At 41.2% G+C, this 22,477-nt stretch overlaps 2 protein-coding genes across 3 annotated transcripts in view; one reads left to right on the top strand and one right to left on the bottom strand.

The window, feature by feature from the left end:
* The window catches only part of PDGFD (platelet derived growth factor D), a 232,636-nt gene that overhangs the window by 106,033 nt on the left and 104,126 nt on the right, over positions 1–22,477 (bottom strand). The gene's annotated exons all lie outside the window — the stretch shown is intronic.
* DDI1 (DNA damage inducible 1 homolog 1) lies at positions 15,465–16,772 on the top strand (the record flags this gene model as incomplete). The annotated part of the gene is made up of 1 exon (XM_079787024.1): positions 15,465–16,772. Exon 1 carries the CDS (start codon positions 15,498–15,500, stop codon positions 16,770–16,772), a length of 1,275 nt encoding a protein of 424 aa, XP_079643150.1. The 5' UTR covers positions 15,465–15,497.

The raw sequence follows: 22,477 nt of genomic DNA, 5'->3' as shown, positions 1-22,477 counted from the left end.
AGGCCTCTAGTAACTATATAAAATACAAAACTGTTTTTATTTGCTGAAAGGTTTATTGGTTTGTACTTCCAGTTAGGAGAAAATGAAAACTATGGAACAATGATTGCCCAAAGGAACAAAACAGATACATAAACCTTTGATTTATTAACCATAGTAAAACCTACAGCAGCTCACTTAATAAAGCGGCTAAAGCCATATTGGGGGTTTCCCCAGGGTAAAATGTTCCACTTTGTATAGCTTTGTATGTAATTAAAAATCTATCTCAACTATGACCTTGAATATATTCTGAAATAAGTTATAATTAAATAACCAGAATCTCTAGTCAATAACAGCTGCAAGATAAGCAACAAACATCTCTTCTGAGTGGTAGTGTATGTATGTCTTTCTAAACTATAAACTTCTTTGCTCCAATGCATTTCAAATAGAATGTCAGCTATCCTGCTTTTCAGGGAACTCTTGATCTCAAATGATTCAATCACTCTTTTGAAATTAATAAGGCAAAGCTACTTCCATCTCACACAATTCACCAAAAGCATTCTTATATAATCATTCTAGAAATGCACCTAACTACTTGGCAGCATTTAAGAAGTGTTGATTTTGAGTACAAGGAATAAAAGATGGCATTGACTATTATTTTATCAATAGTTCTGATAAAAAACATGTTTTTCATAAAAAGACATGCTATTGATCCTTTCTTAGTAAATTTCATAATTTCTCCTAATGTCTAGTCTTAATATCATGTAAAGACAATCCACTGTTAAGAAATGTCACATATCTTATCCATGAAAAGGATTAAGTAGCCAGAGAATAAAGATTAATTAAATACAATCTCAGTAAACATTAAGTAAACAGAGGTGCTCAGCATTTCTCTTCCAACTAGTATTATAGCCGCTATAAACTCTCAAATGGAAGTTTATAGATTGACAAAATGCCTATTACAACCTACACAGTTACTGCAGACATTTTCCTAGAAATTATTTACCTCTTACACCTAAAAGTCAAATCTGTGTCTCTAACATTAGCCATGTTTTAATATATAAACACTAGTGGCCCAGTACATAAATTTGTGCATATTGGAAGGAAATTAATTAGAAGGTGGCCGGCGGGGAGGGGGGATGAGAGGGGCTGGACATGCCCTGGAGCCAACCTTCTGTAGTCACTCCTGGCATCTGTGGAGTGAGCAGGTTCCCTCCTGCGGGTGGGGTCCCTCAGCCTGGCCTGCGAGAATCAGGCCGAAACCAGCTCTCCAACATCCCCCCAGGGTTCCCAGAGTGTGAGAGGGCACTCTGCAAAGTTGCTGTCATACAGGGTGTGGAATCCAAATGCAAATGTGCAGTAAACCAGATTCGGGGCGACAGTGGCCCAGCAACAATATAACCCATGGCCGAAGGTGGAATTGTGCAGCCCCCCAAGGACTAAGACTCCCTTCTCTCTGGTTTCAGAGTGTGTCACCCCAGAACGACAGCTGCCAGGTCACTGCAGCTCGGCAGCTCCTGCATTGAGCGTCTGCCCCCAAGTGGTCAGTCCGCATCATAGTGACCGGTCGGACGGTGGGAGGGACACTTAGCATATTAGCTATATATATGTTTATATATATATATATATATATATATATATATATATATATATATATATATATATATATATATAAACACTAGAGGCCCGGTGCACAAAATTCGTGTATGGGGGGTGTGTCTCTCAGCCCAGCCTGCACCCTCTCCAATCTGGGACCCCTTGAGGTATGTCTGACTGCCTGTTTAGGCCCGATCCTGGTAGGATCGGGCCTAAACAGGCAGTCAGACATCCCTCTCACAATCCAGGACTACCCTCCCCTGCAGGCCTGGTCACCCCTAACTGCCCTCCCCTGCAGGCCTGGTCACCCCTAGCTGCCCTCCCCAGCAGGCTTAGTTCCCCCAACTGCCCTCCCCTGCAGGCCTGGTCCCTCCCAACTGCTCTCCCCTGCAGGCTTGGGTCCCTTGCAACTGCCCTTCCCTGCAGGCCCAGTTGCCCCCAACTTCCCTCCTCTGCCATCCTGGTCACCCCTAACTGCCCTCCCCTGGAGGCTTGATTACCCACAACTGCCCTCTGCTGCTGGCCTGGTCCCTCCCAACTGCCCTCGCCTCCTGGCCATCTTGTGGCTGCCATTTTGTGTCCACATGGGGCAGTCATCTTTGACCACATGGGGCAGCCATTTATGCATTGGAGTGATGGTCAATTTGCATATTACTCTTTTATTAGATAGGATAGAGGCCTGGTGCCGGGTTGGGGCCTGCTGGTTTGCCCTGAAGGGTGTCCCGGATCAGGGTGGGGGTTGCCTTGGGGTGTGGGGCGGCCTGGGCAAGGGGCCTGTGGTGGTTTGCAGGCTGGCCAAGCCCCCCGGCAACCCAAGCGGAGGCCCTGGTATCTGGGATTTATTTATCTTCTATAATTGAAACTTTGTAGCCTGGAGTGGAAGCCAGGGCAGGCCAGGAAGCTTGGCTTCCTCCATTGCCGGGGAAACCCAAGCTTCCTGCTCGCTCTGTGGACACAGCCATCTTGGTTGGGTTACTTTGCATACTCACTCTCGATTGGCTGGTGGGCGTGGCTTGTGGGTGTAGTGGAGGTATGGTCAATTTGCATGTTTCTCTTTTATTAGTGTAATATATACATTAGTGTAATATATATATATTTCTAACCTAAGAAAAAAAGGTGTACAAACATGGGACACTTTGACTAGTATTAATACGATGTGAAACACTTTTACAACACTGCTGCTTTTGACAGCCTCTTATAAACATAACTATATTTGTCATCATGCAACATTAACTAAGACACTGAGAGAAAAACCACAGGAGTGAAGGGGTGCTTTCTGTTGGAACCCCCAGGAACAAAAAGGCCTCAAAAGATACATCTGTTGACATTTAGTGTCAATGTATTTTCATCTTGGACTAAAAGTTTTGATGAAAAATAAGTAAATCAAAAGGATTAGTATCTCCAAGTATAAGCTTATGAATACATTTGAACATGACGATATGATGAAAAAAAAGAAATTAAACAACACTTGCTCATTACTTATCATGCTGCTAGTCTACCTACATTTCACATGTAAAACAAATTGGTCAGAGAATAGACTTTTCTTCAAAGAATCTCCATAAATTGACTGAATGGCATACAAATAACTGAGACCTAAGTCGCTGTCTCTCTAATGTTTGCTAATAATGTGAAAACAATGACAGAGACTCATAAGGCTGCTGTCAAAAGTGTGCATACAAATGACCTATTTGCACACATAAGTGTCAAGCCTGTATAAGCTCTACTGAAGAAGTGATCCCAGGAAGTCATGGGCAGAATACAGAATAAGCCTTAACCAAGTATCACAACATGAGCAACATTTGAAAATAAGCCCTGAATCAATGTCAGGTGGATTTCTCAGGAGTTCACAGGACATCAACATAGGAGCCTTTGAAATGTAAAGAAATGTATGCACAGAACTCAAAGTGTCAAAGCAGGGGACTGAACCTCAACATACCCAAAGTCCATGCCCTTACTATTCATGTCAACCTGTCCGCCTGATACATTTTATTACATATTGCCAATACCAATGATAGAAAAGCATGAGGTTTACTGACAGAGCGCTTCTGAATGTGAATCAGCTAATGCAGAGCAACAGTTGAGCACACTGTTGCAGGATATGTAGAATTCATAAAAGTCACATTGATCCCTGATCCAGGCACCAAGATTTTGGCCAGATGGTTTGAGGTGTAAATCCATTGTATTTATATTTTTGTAAAATCAACATAAATGCTTTTGGACTCTAGAAGCAATATTTTTGGAAACATACACAGGCACACACCACAATAGATAAATATATATCCTCCCACAACATATGTATGATTTGTTTCTGCTTAGACGTTAACACTGAGACAAGGATGTATGAACAGGTCGCCTTTCTTTGGGAGGCGATTCCTGGAAGCACAAGTGAGAATGTGGATAAACTGAAACAGGACAGGAAGAAATTTAAGGAACACATTACTGCAATGGGCAACTTCAGTTCAACCCCTCTGAGGAATCTCAAGAAACATACTTAGAACTGCCCCCCTGAATTCCATGTGTCACTGTTGAGAGTTGTTCCTAGGGAGATCACAGCCCAAGCACTCCCAAGCGGAGGAGGTCTGAGCAGGCGCCCAGGAGGCAGAGAAACCAAAACACATAAGCACTGAGCTGGGCAGCTGTCCGCATTTCCAGGAACACAAACCTGGGCTCAAGGGGATGAGTCAGGGCATCCACAGTATCTGCTTCAAGACCACAAGCATCACAAAATCTCAGCTTTCCGGATTCAGCAGTAGGCTCTTTCTAAAGAACTGATAAAGTATTCCAGCCACTGGAAAGCGAAGGTACAGAGTATCTGAACCTGCTTTCTTATTTTCCCTTTTCTCTTGGACCCACTCTCTTCATCTGACTGTCAGGTCTCTCTACAGAGACCGAAGATGTCCTGTGCATTTCTGCCCGGTTAAGTCAGTACACTGGGAGCCTAGGGCAGGTGGAGTTGTGTTCCTGCTGCCTCTGCTTTTCCTGCCTTTGTTCAGACCCCGCGGCTGTGGTTCTCACACTATCTTTTCCTGACCTCCGCCCAGCTGGCACTGTGTGAGGAGAGGCTGGTGTCAGCCATGCATGTGGCATTACATATGCGGTTCTCTGTCATGTTTCTGAGGGCTATGCTGTGTTTAGACTCTTGCCCTATTTTAATCCCCATCTACGAAAGGAAGCCTGCCTCGTGGCCATACATTCAAAGCGTCGGCGATTTTCTAGTAGTCTCTAAAGTGATGTTCTTGCACCTCAAGATCCATTGGTGAGGGCAGGAAAAAAATAGTAGAAATTCTATTTGTATTTATTTTAAATGATGAGTTTAAAGCATCTATCCTTTTCATATTTTACAATGTTATTCAGTACTATGTATAGTTTATAAATACACACATATTAAGAGTGAGATCAAAGTTGGCTTTTTTAAAACTAATAAGGTGCACCATCAAGATCTCTTGAAGTCCTTCTCTAAGAGATTGCATCTATTGTCCCGTGGCCACATGGATCAATGACCTCTGGCAAAATAGCAGATCTTCAAAGGGACTTTTAGATGGCTGCTGTTGAATGTGCTGAGAAGTCCTGACATCGGCTAACCGCAGGACCTCATGGTTACACTGACCAGTCCAAATGACTTGGGGCATCTACCCTGAGTCTTTCATTTCCTCAGCCCTGTAGTTTGCTTTCAGGGTTTGGTTAATAAAGTAAACAAAAAGGCCTTTGAAGAAAGAGTCCCTTAAAATGAGGCACTCCCATTGTTCCATCTAAGACATAATTGTCCACAGGAGTGATTCTAAATAATAATTTATGGGAAAGACGATACTTACATCCTTGGTGTCAACCTCAACAGTTTGGTTGAACACAATATAAGCAATACTATCTATTTTTTTGTTAATCCTCACGTAAGGATATTTTTAGAGAGAGTGGAAGGGAGGAGGAAGAGACAGAGAGAGAGAGACATCAATGTGTCTCTCACAGCAATTAGTTGCCTCCTGCACTCAAGCCTGCAACCAAGGTACATGCCCTTGACCAGAATTGAACCTGGGACCCTCAGTCCACAGGCTGACGCTCTATCCATTGAGCCAAACCAGTTAAGGTCGCAATACTATTTTGATATACTATGCAACACCTTTTCAGTTTTAATTATGGTGAATAGATCTACTTTTCACTATTCTGTCTGCTCAATAATTCTATACCAGCAACTACCTACTGAGCAGGGACCTTGTTGTCTACTTTCTTTAATCAACAAAAATACCTTGCAGACTTCTTACGCTTAAAATGGACATGAGCCCTGGCCAGGTAGTCCATTGGTTAGAGCATCGTCCCAAGGTTGTGGGTTTGATCCCCGGTCAGGGAACAAACAAGAAGCAACCAATGAACTCATAAATAAATGGAAAACACAAATTGATGTTTCTCTCTCTGTCTTTCTCTAAAATCAATACATTTAAAATGATGACATGAATAAATTGTTGACACAATGCACTATTAAGAGATTCCAGTTTTGAAGGATAGTTCCTGGTTTTGAAACAGATTTGATGATCAAGTTTTGCTACTGTTCTGGGCAACCCAGAATACAAGCTTGAAGGGAGCAGGGATAGCTCAAAAGCACAACAGCACCCAATTAAAATTAATAAGGGGTTAAAAGTTAAAATTAATCTACATATTTCCTTCAGAATTTATAATTTCCTTCCTCTCTTCTTACTTTTCCAGTTTGCTAATTATTGTTTGTATTTATATGAGGTAACTAATAATTTACTTCTGTACAGTGCTTTTCCATTTATAAGAAAAAAATTAAATTATCCATCAACACTAAAACCCTATGGAAAAGAGATTGCTGTCACCCCCCATTTTACATGAAAGAATGAAACCAAACAAAATTAATGCTTTGTCCAAGGACATTCAGATAATAAATGACAAATTCAGGTAGTAAAACCCTACTTTCATGACTTCAAAGATACAGCCGGCTTTCTATCTTACAGATCTTTATATAGTATCCAGTTCTTGTGTGTGTGTGTGTGTGTGTGTGTGTGTGTGTGTGTGTGACTTTATCCAGAACTGCAGATATAGAATATTGTTGTTTTACATAAGGATAGAGTAACATATCTTGATTAAATGTTTGATATTAGTTTTTGAAGATGTCTGTATTTTGTTGACATTCTTTTTATGGCCACAGAGGCAGCTTGAGTGAATAGTTTCAAGGAACAGAACACAGTCTTCTTTGTAAGAAGTGATGTCATTCATTTAGAGTCTGTTTTATTAAAAGCACAGCATGATTTTTTTCTCTAATTGAGGTATCTTTCTATCTAGGATCATCCTAATTATTTTAGATGAAAAATTCAATACCATAAAGGATTGATCTTACTTAGGGCTATAAAAGGGAAGGTGGACACCTGAAGCTAACCACTAAAGTTGCTAAATATTCATCCCAGCAAACACAAATTACATCTCCTACTTGAAGTTGTCAATGTTTGTTTACATTGTTTTTCCAAGTTGGCTTGCTGCAAATTCCAGAGCTGATGATACTGTTTGCTTTAAACTTTTCTATAAAGAAATAGTCTGAGAGCTCAGTTTTAATATCAGAAACCATGACTGGAGTGGGGCTCCCCTTCTTGATGCCAATCCAATGCCAGTAGATTTTCATGTTGCATAAATTTACAAGTTACCCTTAGAACATTTGGTCTAATGTCTCTTAGTCACAGGCACAAAGAGCCCACCTCAACTCTATGATTTAGAGTAAGAACATAAAACAAAATAAAATCAAGTCTACATTCAAAATTAAGTGTTTTAAAGAAAAATAAGGAAATACAAAAAAAAAAATTAAAGACTCAAAAACAGTTTTGTTAGCATTGCCCAGATATTTCTGTTCCATTTCATTTACAGTTTGTAAAGAAAAGGATCAATGATACATCAGAAGGTGGGTCTCTGATTTTGAGACACATAGTGTGTGGTTACTCTGATTAGTTCCTGTCCTCTGGAGGCCTCCAAAGAGGGGCTACTTACGTTGTGTGAATAAGTGCACTGAAATAATTGACCAATACGTGAGTGAGTAGAAACATAGCAGCAGTTAAGCACATTTTATGAGTTGAGTAAAATAGAATATATAGAGTGAAATGGAAATAATAATGGAACAGTGACAGGCACAGGAGACAATAGCACTCATGTCTCTCAGAATAGACAGACAGCCCACTGAGACAATAACACTCCCAAACCATTCCAATAATACAAAGGAAAATGCTCTGGACCTAATGTCAATGCAATGGTCTAAAAAAAATATCATTGCATCTAGGCTGCTAAATTTAATGTTTCTGAAAAAAAAAAAGTAAAAGATGAATTGATTTCTCTATCTCTCTTTTTTTTAAAATGAAGCTTTTGTTTATCAGGCTTTGTTTTTCATTTCCAGGGCTGGAACACAATTACATTCTATAGACAGATGGGTTTTAGCCATGCTAATTACCATCATGATCAATTAACTCAGCTGCTGTTCAGAATGGGGAAAGCTATATCAACAACCTTCTGGAAAATTTCTCTTTTATAGGACAGTTGTAGAAACATCACCTATCATGCATATAATTCAGGAAATATCCAATTGACCACATTGTTGTGACAAAATGGGCTTTTTATATTTGAGGCCTTTTTACTCTGTCTTTGCCCTGTCAGGAAACTGAAATGCATGCCTGTTGCAAAGACAGTTAACCCAAAGTGTCATCATAAGTAAAGTGACTTGCTATGTACCTAGCTTTGGGAGTGGCAGAGCCAGTGGCTGGAGGCATCAGACCCTTCCTGACGGCATGCTATCACTCTGTACCCTACAGTCAGCAGTCTTATGTGTCAGAGGTGAGTGTGTGAATAATATGAAAACTAGTCACCTTCAAAACGTTCTGCATTATAACATAGATATGTGTGCAACTCCATCAGCACCTTCTACAACATTAAAATTATATCCACAAATTTTATACATTTATATGAATAGCTCCAGAAGGAGTTTTTGAAATTCCTGATGCAGCTTCTACTTGCTTTCTATCTCCACAGGCTGGAGAGTACCATAGGCTAAGACGGACGGGAAATGTATGCCCAAGTCTTGAGGAATCTTTAGTAACTCTAAAGCAGATGCAGGTGAACTGAGAAAAAGGCCTACACAGAGTTCAATTCAGGATGGACTCAACTCAACTAGTCAGGCTCTGTGCCAGAAAGAAACATGAGCATCCATTCTGCTTGTGTCTGTGTGGGTGCCTGTGTGAATTGGGGTTGCAAAGATTACTTTTGATGAAGGCTACTCTACTATTCCTCCCCTACCCCAATCTTATCGCCCTACAGCATCCATTGGGTCATAGCATCTACAAGAAAAAAAATGAGCAGTAAAATGTATGTGTGAGGAGAAGGGAGTTGAGGGGGTGGTATGATACCACAAGGGAAGGATTATTTCTCCAAACCCAGGTAAGTAAAATTTTACCATGGCTATGATCAAATCATTCTTCTAGGCGCAACTCAATGAACATTGTACATAGTCCTATCCACTCCCTGCACTCCCCCCACCCAAACAAACAACTACTTCCTCTTCTAAGCAAGCACAGTATTTTATTCACATATCTACCATGTAAATTAATTTCACATTAATTTCTATTATGTGAAATAATCCAGAGGGCATGAGCCTTATCTCTGCTAGTAGATATCTTGTCCTTTGAAGGAGGAAAGTAACTCCTATTCATCCTTCTGTCCTCAAATCCCCTAGTCCGCTGACTTGCTCATAGGAAGTGGTCATGAAATATTTACTGTGGAGGAATTATTAACATGTTTCTGAGTTCATATACAAAGAGCAGAAAACTAACAATGTAAATGCTAAACAAGTCTGTAACTTTCCAAATATATATACTTCTGGGCCATTAATAAAACCAAAGCAAGACACTTCCAAAGAATGATGTTGCCCTCCCCTGATTTCCCACTAAGAATGACTATACTGGAAGGACAAACAGCATAAAAGCATAGAAACCACACACGAAAGTAGACCTAAATAGAAAATAAATACAAACTGGTTTCAGACCTTAGCAGCATCCTCCTGGCAGCAGAGAGAAAGGACTCATGAAAATCTAGGATTTTATTGCCGCCTTTTCATTGCCACTCTTATCCACTGTGTAGGCTGACTGTTATTTTGCCAATCATTCAAGCATTTCTGGTTATACATCATGATGAATTCCCTCTGTTAGGAACTTTGGAGTTTCAAGGTTGAATAAGATAAGGTATTTAACATTAAAAATAACCAATGTTGCAAACATCTCCTGCAAATAGTTTTAATGAAATGAAGATATAATCTGTAAAATATAAATATAAAAAAGATGCAATAAAGGTGCTGACTTTCAAACCTCTGGTTTTATATTTTAGTTTAATGCACGCTATTGTTCTTGGAGATTACTGAAGTATACTGCTTTAAAATTTTGGCATCTTTCCTAAGCTGCATTGAAAATCTCAAGTGATGATTTAACTGTCTTAATAAGTCTTGATTACACTTTATTTTAAAAGTAATACCTGTCGCATAAGACAGAAATCCAAACACAGCAAGCTAATACACTTGCTTAACCGGTTTTAATTATTGTATATGCTACATAAAAACATTTATGCAGCTACTCTTTTTTAAAAGGCATTTATTTTGCTCTGTAAAGCAATTGTGCTTTAAACATCAAGTGATGGTACTTTAAATGTCAGTAGAACCATCAATTATCTGGATTTTTTGCTGCATTAAGTTTTTATAAAGAGAAAAGTTATAAAAGGTATTATTGTGGATTTATTCCAAAAATAACTTTGGAGTTATTTACTTGGCCAGTATGAAATCAGAGTCATCTTTTCTATTTTCTGTGTATTTAGGCTATACAATGAGAATTGATTTTCTAAGTGATAGCCCCAAGAACTTGCAGGAGTCTCACTTATCAAAGGAAGATTCAATTATGTTGTTATATTGTACTTATCAAGGAAGAAAGTAAGGGAACATATTTCACAAAAGGCTCCTCAAGAAAAGTTGCAATAACCTTCAGTTACCTAGATGAGCACATCTAGATAATTCTGACTGCCCATTTCTTGGTGGCCAATGCAATATGGATTTATGGTATAAGAACATTTTACTTTTAGCAGTATCTATATAGTATATTCCCAATGACCCTCCAATTGTTAAATAATCAGAACAGGTTTTTAATTAAAATTTTGAGGTAAGAGAATTATATACAGGGTAGGGCAAAAACAGGTTTCCAGTTGTGAATACATAAAACAGATAATTTATTCTTGTATTATTATTTATTAACTATTGCATTATTTTCCATACAATCAATTGTAAACCTACTTTTGCCCAACCCTATATATACACTGAGTGGCCAGATTATTATGATCTCTGAGTGCATAATAATCTGGCCACTCAGTGTTTATATATCCTATCTAATAATAGAGTAACATGTAAATTACCATCACTCCGCTACGCCCACGATTGGGTGGCGGGAGGCTGGGGGGCGGGACTCGGGGTGGCCTATCAGGCCATTGAGAGGCACAGATCCGCTGCCACTGAGGGGGGTGTTGAGAGGCGCAGGGGGCGGGACTCCCGCACCCTGTGCCTCTCAACGGCCAGATCCGCGGCCGCTGAGGGGGCCTGCCGCGGACACCCAGCTGCGCCTCTCAACGCCAGGGTAGCCAGGTGTCCGCGGCAGCCCCCCTCAGCGGCCGTTGAGAGGCGCAGGGGGCGGGAGTCCCACCCCTGCGCCTCTCAACAGCAGGGTAGCCCCCCTCAGCGGCCGCGGACCATCAAAAGCGTGGGAGTTGGGTGCCTGGTGCACCAGCGGACAGGCACCCAGCTCCACCGTGAAAAGCGAAAGCATGTAGGGGACTCTACACGTGCATAATTCAATCATGCACTGGGCTTCTAGTATATATATATGTGTATATATTAGAGGCCTGGTGCATGAATTTGTGCATGGGTGGGGTCCGGCCAGCCTGGCCAGGGTGAGGGGACATGGGCAGTTGGCCGGCCTCCCTGCAGGTCGAACTCCTGGTCAAGGGAACAATTTGCATATTAGGCTTTTATTATATAGGATATACACTGAGTGTCCAGATTATTATTTGTACAGAGATCATAATAATCTGGCCACTCAGTGTTGTAGTTGAATCACCAATAGTGCTGAGTGAAATGAAAGATTCAAGCAATATATAAATAGAAGTATTAAACATCACCAGGAGGCTGTGTTTACCTTTTCATATTCCAGGCTGTTTTGCAATAGAGGTTAAAATCCTAGATGGGTGGCTGAGCTAGAGAATACAAAGGATCTTTGCCAATCCTGACATTGTGCGATCTATAGAGTGATGACAGTTAATTGGCCAAACCTTGAGGCACTTGGATTTCTTTGATGTATTCTCAAAAAGGGTAAATTGTATAAAATGCCAACTAAAGTAAAGAATGTCCACCAAGCCCTAACCGGTTTGGCTCAGGGGATAGAGCGTCGGCCTGCTGACTCTAGGGTCCCAGGTTCAATTCTTGTCAAGGGCATGTACCTTGGTTGCAGGCACATCACCAGTAGGGCGTGTTTAGGAGGCAGCTCATCGATATTTCTCTCTCATTGATGTTTCTAACTCTCTATCCCTCTCCCTTCCTCTCTGTAAAAAATCAATATATTTAAAAAAAAAGAATGTCCACCAATAGACAAGTGGATAAAAAAGTGGTGGTACATATATACAATGGAATATTACTTGACCATAAAAAAACACAGTTTACTATTTTTGATAGCATGGTTTATGCTAAGTGAAGTAAGTCAGTCAGGGAAAATCAAATACCATATGTTTTCACGTTTTTTTAAAATGGATTTTAAAGAACAATATAAATGAATGAACAAAAAAGCAACAGACTCATAGATACAGAGGACAGACTGATGGTTGCCAGAGTAGAAGGGGTTAGGGGACTAGGTGAAATAGGTAAAATGTCTGAGAAGTACAGACTAGTATTTATGAACTAGTCATGGGGATGTAGAGTACAGCATGGGAATATAGGTAACAATAATGTAATGACTATATAATATGGTCCCAGTGGGTACTGGAAATATTTTGAGGAATACTTTGTAAAGTATATGATTGTGTAATCATGATGCTATACATCTGAAACTAATATAAAATAATATTGAATGTAAACTGTAATTGAAAACATTTTTTAAATATAAAAAATAATTTCATCCACTTAAAAAATCCCCATCTAGCATTATCTGCCTAATTTATTAAGATTTAAAAAAACAAACTCTCTAATGCTGGTTGTTGGCGGGGGGGGGGGGGGGGGGGGGGGTGAAGGCCCATGGAATGTAAGCCTCCCTGGCGTCTCATCTGTTCTGCAGCAGAGTAATTTGCATGTGGCCTGTCCCACATGATAGTTGTTCCTAAACTCTGCAGAAACCATGGCTGACCTCTGATGAACTAATTCGGATGTTAAGAACTACAGAAGAAATTTATTAACTTAATATTTTGAGGGTTAAAGGGCCTTCCATTTCCATAGATAATGAAAAATAGAACTAAATAGTTCATAACTTTCTATAGAGAAATTGCAATCCTAGATTTCCCCCCTAAAATTTTGTCAAGTCCTCCATCTCATGAAGGGCTGCCCTTCCAGTTAGAGGCCTCCATCCCCTCAGCCTTGGTCTCTCCACCCTGGCCCACTCCCGACTGGGAACTTCCTATCATCCCAGAAAGCCTGAGTCTTGAAGGAACCCTTCTCTGACCAATAATCCTCCCCACCTTCTTCACTTATTCTCCAGATATAATTGTTTTCTCCATTGTGTGCCAGCTTCTGTGGTGGATTTTTTCACCCCCCGCCCAATTTGTATGTGTGCTTGTGCATGTGTCCTCTTTCAGACTGTGAACCCCGTTAAGAACAGCCTAATTCATGATGGATTGCTTTACTGTCATCATTACAACTTAGTTCTAATCACTAGTCTGTTAATAACTACCTGGCAGCTTTATGTAACTAGGTCCATCTCATAGATGAAGATGCTGGATGAGATGATATTTAAGGGATATAAAATCGATAAAATCCTGTGATTATTATAGAAGAAAAACAGCCTAAAATTAATATTACTCATGTGTGTGTACCTAAAACTTAGCACATGCTTCATATACAGTGGGTATTCAGTCAACATTTCCAAAATACTGAATAAGAATATGGAAATAGTATGATCATTAGAGCAATGAGTGAGACATACTTTGCAGGAGAAGACAAACACACGACAAACAGGTTCCACAAAAGTAAAATTATTTAGGCTGTTGCAAAATCCTCCTCTAAGTCAGGGTGCAGGACTTCTGACAAAACTTGAAATAAGGGGGTTGGGAGACCAGGCAGAGGATACCACCTTTTGGTTCTGAAATAGATACACCTGGGAAGACTAAGCCCGGGAAGCCTCAGCTCTTTTAAGGCAAAATACTTTGTGAAATATAGAGGGAAAAACTGGCACAAGGATTTCTACCCAACCATTCTTTGTCCTTAAGGACATCTGTACCCTTAGTCTGCCAGCCTGTACTCTGGGGTGCCTATGCGTTGGGGGCGCCGTGCCCTAGCATCAGGAGCTAGGCATATCTGGCCTCCAGTATGGCATTCGGATGCATTTTACACAGAACTGATGTCAAATTGGTCCCCTCAAAGTTTCATCTCACGCATCCATCCCAGCTAATGAATGGCCTCTTTCTAACCAGTCTCCCTCTCTGGAGATCCTCTCCGTTATCCACGCACACTCTCCTTTTACACTCCCACATCCAGTGGGCAAACACACCCTGTTCCTCCTACTCCAGAAACATGTTTATTCTCACAGTGCCGGCTTTAGTCTTCCTCATATTTTAATGTTCTAGTAACAGCTCCCTCTTTGGGCCTGTAGTTGTCCCTGTTGTCACATGTCCTCCATATGTTGCAAAAAAAAACCTGTTCCTTAAATCAATTAAATAAAAAAAGTCACAAATACCTGCTTCTAAACTTTTCCATTTCTATTTCCTTTCTCTTTATTTTCTTTTTATTCCTTCCTTTTTATATTTTTAAAGGGAGGATCTTGCCTATGGATAATATTTAAGTTCCTTGGATTCACATGTGACTATAAATTGGTTTGAATTTTTTTTCCAGCTTCATATAGTCTGTCATTCAAAATCATATATATATATATATATATATATATATATATATATATATATATATATATATATAATTTGCTTCTTAGTTAAATATTTTATGTTTCACAGGAAGTGATAGGCCTTGTCATGAATTTTTACTTTTGTTCATGCAATTCTTTTTGTCTGGAGTGACTCTCACCATTTTTCACATGGAAAGTGTTCATCCTGCAACGGCCTTGAACATCTATCTCCTCTTTAGAGACACGTCTCTGTTCTGCTCATTAGTATGCTGCATGTGTCTTTGTAAAGGCACTTCCCCCCCCCCCCTATTATGACTCCCCATTTACCCTCAATCCCTACCTAGAATGCGAGACTCTCAAGGGCAGACACCGAGCCTGATCTACCTCTTATACCAAGCACATAGCATGAGTCTTGCCCTTAGGAAACAAGGACTCACTGTTTGGGGATCAAATAAAAGTATGAAGAATACGATTCTCAGATGAACACAGTGATTATTAATATGTTGTTCAGGAAAAGTTGAAATGTCTTGGGTTAACCAGGCTCTGAAGGGCGAGCCTTGGAACCTCCTTGACCTGAGTAACTTTGTTTCTATGTGAACAGGCATTCTTAGTTCCAAATGAACGCTGGAACACAACACGCTACCTCCGGGTTCCAGGGGGCCAGGCAGCCGGCACTGAGGCACTGAGGCCGGTGGTGCGTGGCGGGGCCTCTCTGAGAGGCGACTGAACAGAAACGCAGGCTGAGCCATCAAGGAGGCCAGCTCCAGCCAGCCCGTGAGCCGATGCCCCCTGCCCACATGGCCCTCCTGGGCGCGTGCCATGCTGGTCACCGTGTACTGTGTGCGCAGGGACCTCTCCGAGGCGACCTTCTCCCTCCAGGTCAGCCCTGAGTTGGAGCTCTACAACTTCCGCGTCCTCTGCGAGCTGGAGTCCGGCATCCCCGCCGAGGAGACGCAGATCGTCTTCCTGGAGCGAATCCTCCTGGACGACCACTGCTCCCTGGGCTCCTACGGCCTCAGAGACGGCGACATGGTGGTTCTACTTCAGAATGACAACATGGGGCCCCCTTCTTTGGGACGGACGTCAAACCTGCCGCGAGTGGATTTCGCTGGGATAGCCACGCCGGGGACCTCCAGCGCCCGGCAGCAGCATCAGCATCAGCAGCATCAGCAGCAGCAGCAGCAGCAGCAGCATCAGCAGCAGCAGCAGCATCAGCAGCATCAGCAGCCGCCGCCGCCACGCGCACAATCGGCCCAGCAGTTCCGAGGCTTGGACTCGGGAGAGATGCCCTCGGCTCACGGCGTGGAAAGCCCTGCCCTGATCCGAAGCATGCTGCTCTCCAACCCCCACGACCTGTCGCTGCTGCGGGAGCGCAACCCCCCCTTGGCGGAGGCCCTGCTCAGCGGAAACCTGGAGACCTTCTCCCAGGTCCTGACGGAGCAGCGACGGGAGAGGGACCTGCGAGAGCGGGAGAAGCTTCGCCTCTACTCGGCCGACCCCTTTGACTTGGAAGCCCAGGCCCGGATCGAAGAGGAAATCCGGCAGCGAAACATCGAGGAGAACATGAACATCGCCATGGAGGAGGCCCCCGAGAGCTTTGGGCAGGTGGCCATGCTGTACATCAACTGCAGGGTGAACGGCCACCCCATGAAGGCGTTCGTGGACTCGGGCGCGCAGATGACCATCATGAGCCAGGCCTGCGCCGAGCGGTGCAACATCATCCGGCTGGTGGACCGGCGGTGGGCGGGCATCGCGAAAGGGGTGGGCACGCAGAGGATCATCGGCCGCGTCCACCTCGCTCAGATCCAGATCGAAGGCGATTTCTTGCCCTGCTCCTTCTCCATCCTCGAGGAGCAGCCCATGGACATGCTCCTCGGGCTCGACATGCTCAGGAGACACCAGTGTTCCATTGACCTGAAGAGGAACGTGCTGGTGATCGGCACCACGGGCACCCAGACCCCCTTCCTTCCGGAGGGAGAGCTGCCCCCGTGTGCCAAGCTGGTAAGTGGTCCTGGGCAAGACGAGTCTTCAGACAAGGAAGTAGCAAACGCTATTAAACATTCGGTCAAGGGACCAGGACGGAAAAAGCATTGAAACAGTTCAGAAAAAAAAAAACAAAAACCATCAACCGGAGGGGGTCTCAGGTTCCCGGGAATTATAAGACACGAGCTCCCCGGCAATGTAACCATTAAAAACATCGGTAACCACTACCCCTGGCCTTGGGGTCAAGTTCTTAGACCTGTAAGCATGGGACGTGGGATGGCCTGATGTTGGCCCCGCTTCCCTTAATCACAGTTCACTGAACCTCATCCTGGGGAGGCGGTGGGGGCTCTAGCTGATTTGCAAATAGTCGATGAAAGGAAAAGCAGGCCCTTCTTTTAGAGACACTGTCCTCTCCGGGGAGGGGCAGCTTATCCAAACCAGTCGCTATTTTCCAGAATTCGCTGAAGGAAACCATCGCTGCAGACCCGACAGGGCATCTGCACAAAAGTAGTCCAAAGCAGCACTGGCATTATTTATAGTCAGAGAAATATGTCTGTTTTCACAGCTTCTGTTTTCTTTGGGAAAGTTCTTAGAAAAGTGGGTCAACTAGACTCCAGTTGATTAATACTGATAATGCCTGCTTTGAACAGCATTCGGACCTGTTTCCTCACATATTGCGTCTTCCCCTGGGTTCCTCTGGAGTCATGCTCCCTGCAATTCACTCCTCAAAGCTATTTCTGCCATATTTGAGAGAGCGGATTTTTCTCCTAGAATAGCCTAAAATACTTTTCTCTTTCCCCTGAATTCAAAGAAAACCTGGTTATAAAACAAAGGCAATCAAGGAGAATTTTTTTTTTTTTAATTATGGTGCTTCTTAGGAGGCTAGTGGTTTCCTTGTGGTGGGGGTGGGAGGTAGGGGCAGGCAGTGCTCCAGATCCCTTAAAACTAATTTTGACTAGAACGTTTAAAAAAAATCTGCTTTATATATTAAGCTGCCACATAAGTCTTGTCTGCAAAAATGTTTTCTCTGCTAAAATAACATTTGAAAAGTTCTGAATGAGAAGGTCTCTAAGGCTTCATTCAGCTCTATGATCCATCTGGCAAAGCTACTGTCCAACAATAGTGGGAGAGGGAGGATCCTAGATTTAATCACAACCCGTGGCTAAAACACGTGAGAGAAACAGCTCAGCTGCCCGAGGCCTCCAGACTCGGGGACGATGTTTCAGGACAAGACTTCATCAAGACTGGTATTAGAAAGAGAAGCGAATTCAAAGTCAAGAAAGATGTTATGATTCCAGCTATTATTTAGGCAAATCAGATCACATGTTATGTAACTCAGATTTCTCATCTATAAACTGTTTCAGAGGGGAGAGTCATTTTCAAGCACAAAGATCCTATATAATAAAAGGCTAATATGCAAATCAACCCTTAGGGCAGAATGACAGGTCACTGTGATGCACACTGACCACTAGGGGGCAGAAGCTCAACACAGGAGCTGCCCCCTGGTGGTCAGTGCGCTCCCACAGGGCGAGTGCCGCTCAGCCAGAAGCCCTAAGCTGGGCTCATGGCTGGCAAGCACAGCGGAGGTGGCGGGAGCCTCTCATGCCTCTGAGGCAGTTGGACATCCCCTGAGGGCTCCTGGACTGAGAGAGGGTGCAGGCTGGGCTGAGGGACACTCCGAGTGCACGGATTTTGTGCACTGAGCCTCTACTTATATTATGAACCACAGTACCTTTAAAATTTTCTATTTTCTCAAAAAGATCGAAAGCCACTCAAAATATTCTCAAAGGCTACAGAAAACAAAACAAAACAAAACAAAACTTCCCCTATAATCTTCATATTCCTTCATATCCCTTTCTTGATCTGCTTCTTGGTGAGATTAATCACCTTCTTCTGGAAGAGTCACCTTTTCCCATTCGGCCATTGTCAGTTCATCTCCCAGGTTTCTTCTTCCTTATAGCTCTCCCTATGCTCATATCCCCAACCTTGTCTACATTTGCATCAAGGCTCACACCCGAAAGAACTACTGAAAATGACCAACAGAGACTTTTTTTTTCTACTTTTATTTCTAATTAAGTACTTAGGACAAGTATAATTAAAATGAAGAAAGAAATTCAGAGTGAGGTCAGGAATAACCAATTAAATGCTTGTGAAATAACTGGAGCTGATTTGATAAATGTATAGATTCCTTCACAAATACAAATATGCAAACTCCTTTTCATATTCTACTGGACTCAGCATGCTATAATGTACTTCACATATGTTAGTACTTGTTAATCCTCAGAATATATGTTCAAAATAGTTCAAAATTATTAGCCTAATTATACAGAGGAAATTCAAGGCTCAGAATTATTATGAAATATTGAAATATCCACTAGCATAGTGTTTTTATTTTTATTTTTTCCAACAACAATCCACATTTTAGATTGTGACCCAGTTCCACATCACACACACACATACCTACACATACATACAAATGCACATACACATCAGTCTATTTCTGAAACAAAAATAAAATGAAATAATATGTAATTTTTTATCCTTTCCTGGGGTATTTCTTTGAATACTTTATTATACTTTATTACCTGTCTAAAATATGTTAGACATGTCCCACTTGTATCCCACCAAGGTATCCTGAAAAAACCAACTCACCTACCAGGTTGCTCAATTGAAGTCTCTCTGATTTCAAATGCCAAGTTCTTTTCACTTTGTGACCTTCTTTAACAGACACATCTGAATTCCAGAGATTGGTGCAAAATTGTTACAAAGTTTTATTTTATGGAAACTACCAAGACACTACCAGTAAAAATGACAATGAGTAGCAGTAATCAGAATACACTCAACAATTACTTATTGAACACCCATAAGTATTGAGCCAGGTTTTTATAAACATAGAAATGAGTAAGTTCCAATTCTACACCTTAAGGTAGGAGGAGGGGAAAATCTTGTAATCAATTAAGAGCAAAAAGAGTGAATATGAAATTAGTAAAAATTAGTAATATGTGCAAATGAAGGTATAACTTTTAATTTGGAGGTTATTTTTTTAAATAAGAAATAAGCCAGTAAAACGCACTTTCAATATGCCTAAAATGCCCATTACTGATGCTGGAAAAAACAAGGAAACATACTCTCCCCTTACATTTCAGGTCGCTGAAATACCATCTCTAAGTATCCGCTTTTGGAAATTAACTACCTGGAAAGTGATGAACAAGTCTTCATTGCCTTTCTTCCCATTAGAAATCATGATAAAGTAAACCACATGATGAAATAGGCCTAACCTGTTTAAAATAATTAGCCATTTAAAAAATCCATTAAACACTTGATTTTACCTAGTGTCCACCTTACCTAAAAGTCACTATTGTTGGTAGCATGAACTTCAAAACTACAGTAATGCCTTCTTCTACAGTTAAATGAGACTGATATTGTTTGATTACGGTAGTAGAGCATCTGATCTTAACATCTTTCTTAAAATATGGGTCATACAATTGATCTTGTTTCTACGGAATAAATCCACATTCTTCAAAAAAAAAAGACAAATGACCCTTTGAAAGAGAACACTGCACTTCTCTCAGAGGGCCATTCACTGCCAGCCAACATTCCACAGAGAATACTTGAGTGAATAGCTAGGGAGTACTCTGGGATTCACACCAGGGAACCACTGGTGAGGACATTAATGAATGCTAACATTCTTTGAGGAAAACCATAGAAGAACAATGGTAAAGAGATGTAGAGGAGGAAGGTGGGGGGGTTGGGGGGGGGGCGGTGGGTAGGGGGAGAGAAAGAAAAAGAAGCCTGGAAATCTGGGTTGTTTTTAACTAATCATCTCTTGGTTTAGGTGCTATTTTATAAAGTGGGTGGGGACTGGGTTGAGATAGAGGATTAACCACCATTCCACAATACTTTATTCATCATGGTAAGTTATCCAAAAACAAAAATATTTTCACATTAGGGCCTGAGTCAAACTTGCTTTTGAACCTTTGTTTTTTTTGGGGTCCACCTGTTAGAATCTCAGAATGTCTAAGGGCCACTTATTAGAAATGTGAGGTTTGCAGTCCCGCTGTGAATGCGGTGTGGAGATGGGCACACCTTGGGGCAGCTTTGTGCCCTATTACTACACTATATATGTTCTGATGATTATGTCTGTCTCTCTCTCTTTCAGAAAGACTTTTATGAATCCAGGATTTTTATATTTCTAAGCAGTAAGGCTTATTTTAAGAACATCATTTGAAAGATAACAAGATAATTTTCTCCTATGTTAAAGTTCAGCGGAGGCAACATGGGCCTATGCCAGATGATGATGAAATGTATATTTTCCTTCTGTTAATTTAAATATTGATGTTGTTGCCAAACAAAATAGATGTATAACACCATAAGCAGATTCCATCACCTTTACCAAATTCTTACCCTACAGTATCAATCACCATTCTACAAATCTTACCCTACCAGCACTTTACAAGGACCCCTAGAGATGAAAACAAAAATTAATTTAAAATTATATTAATTAATATATCCCCCCTTTCAAATTCATGTCATATCTGGGGATTCAGTTCCTCTATCTGTTAAAAACAAACAAACACACCCAAACTTGTGTTTTGCATTCATCCATCTCAATAAAATTCGATATATTTTTCCAAGAACCTTGTAATTGCACTATGCCATCCAGAGAGATAAGGGAATGTAAGTTATAGTCTTTGCCTTTAAAAAATGTAAAAGTCAAGTTAGAAAAAAATACAAAATAAATAATTCAGAAATAATATTTACTTCATGAAATACTACAGAATATGAGTTCAGGGTTCGAATGAACTGTTTCCCATTTGAGATGCTAGCTATGGTACTACAATGCAGGATATATGGACAAAATTTCATTGAGCACCTACAGTATGTCAGGCACTGTTCCAGGTGCTGAATTTCCTCAATGCAGCAACATTTTTTTTGGTGCTCAACTGGCACTTTGAGCTGCAGCCAAACACACAGGAGACTCTGTCACCTTCTCAAAGGTGAGTCATTCAAGGTCACTTTGAGATGACTCAGCTAACCAAATAAGAATTAGCATATGGCATATTCTCAAGCTAAATTTCAAGGTAAAGTTTGTGGTCTGTTTCTGCCTTGACCCACAGTGGCACTGTGTTCACATTGTTTCTATTATGGGCTTACTCTTGGAGCATGATTCAGCAGTTGTAGAAAGATACTTCCCCCACAAAGTTAATGGAAAGGATTTGAGGCCTGTACTATGGATAAACAACCAGCAATACAGGCAGAATATGTTAACTACAGGTGATGAATCAATTTGATGGAACCTTTGTCATATACTTGAACTGCAGGAAAAAAAGAACAGGGGTTCTCTTGAACAATGAAACACCAACCAGATAGCAATTATGAAAATGTTTGGGCATTTGGAAAACCTAGAATGGGGCCCCAAATTACCAACAAAAATATAATAAGTGATGAGATTTTCTGGAGAGATCATAATATTGTTCATAATATCTATCTTTCTTACTATTTTATTGAAGGCCAACAGCACCTGCTTAATAAATAACATTATGTGAATGAATAATGGACAAAGTTCCACATTAACAAGTTGATACAATGAAAGTGTGACTTTTTATTTAACTTATTTTTACGTAAAAATATGTGAGGTAAGATTACCTTTGTACAATTAGGATAAATATGTTTTGGGTTAACAACATGACTGATATTTACATGTATAGATTTAAATGTAAGTGATCCAAGAAATAAACTCTTAATGTACTTTTAAGTTGTCCACTCTCCCACTGTTCGGGCCATTTATTTTTATTATTTATTTATTTAAAAAAATA

The sequence above is a fragment of the Cnephaeus nilssonii genome, assembly GCF_951640355.1.
Source record: "Cnephaeus nilssonii genome assembly, chromosome: 13".
NCBI classification, from domain to species: domain Eukaryota; kingdom Metazoa; phylum Chordata; class Mammalia; order Chiroptera; family Vespertilionidae; genus Cnephaeus; species Cnephaeus nilssonii.
The sequence above is the reverse complement of the archived record's forward strand: the minus strand, read 5'-3'. Positions and strand labels throughout refer to the sequence as shown.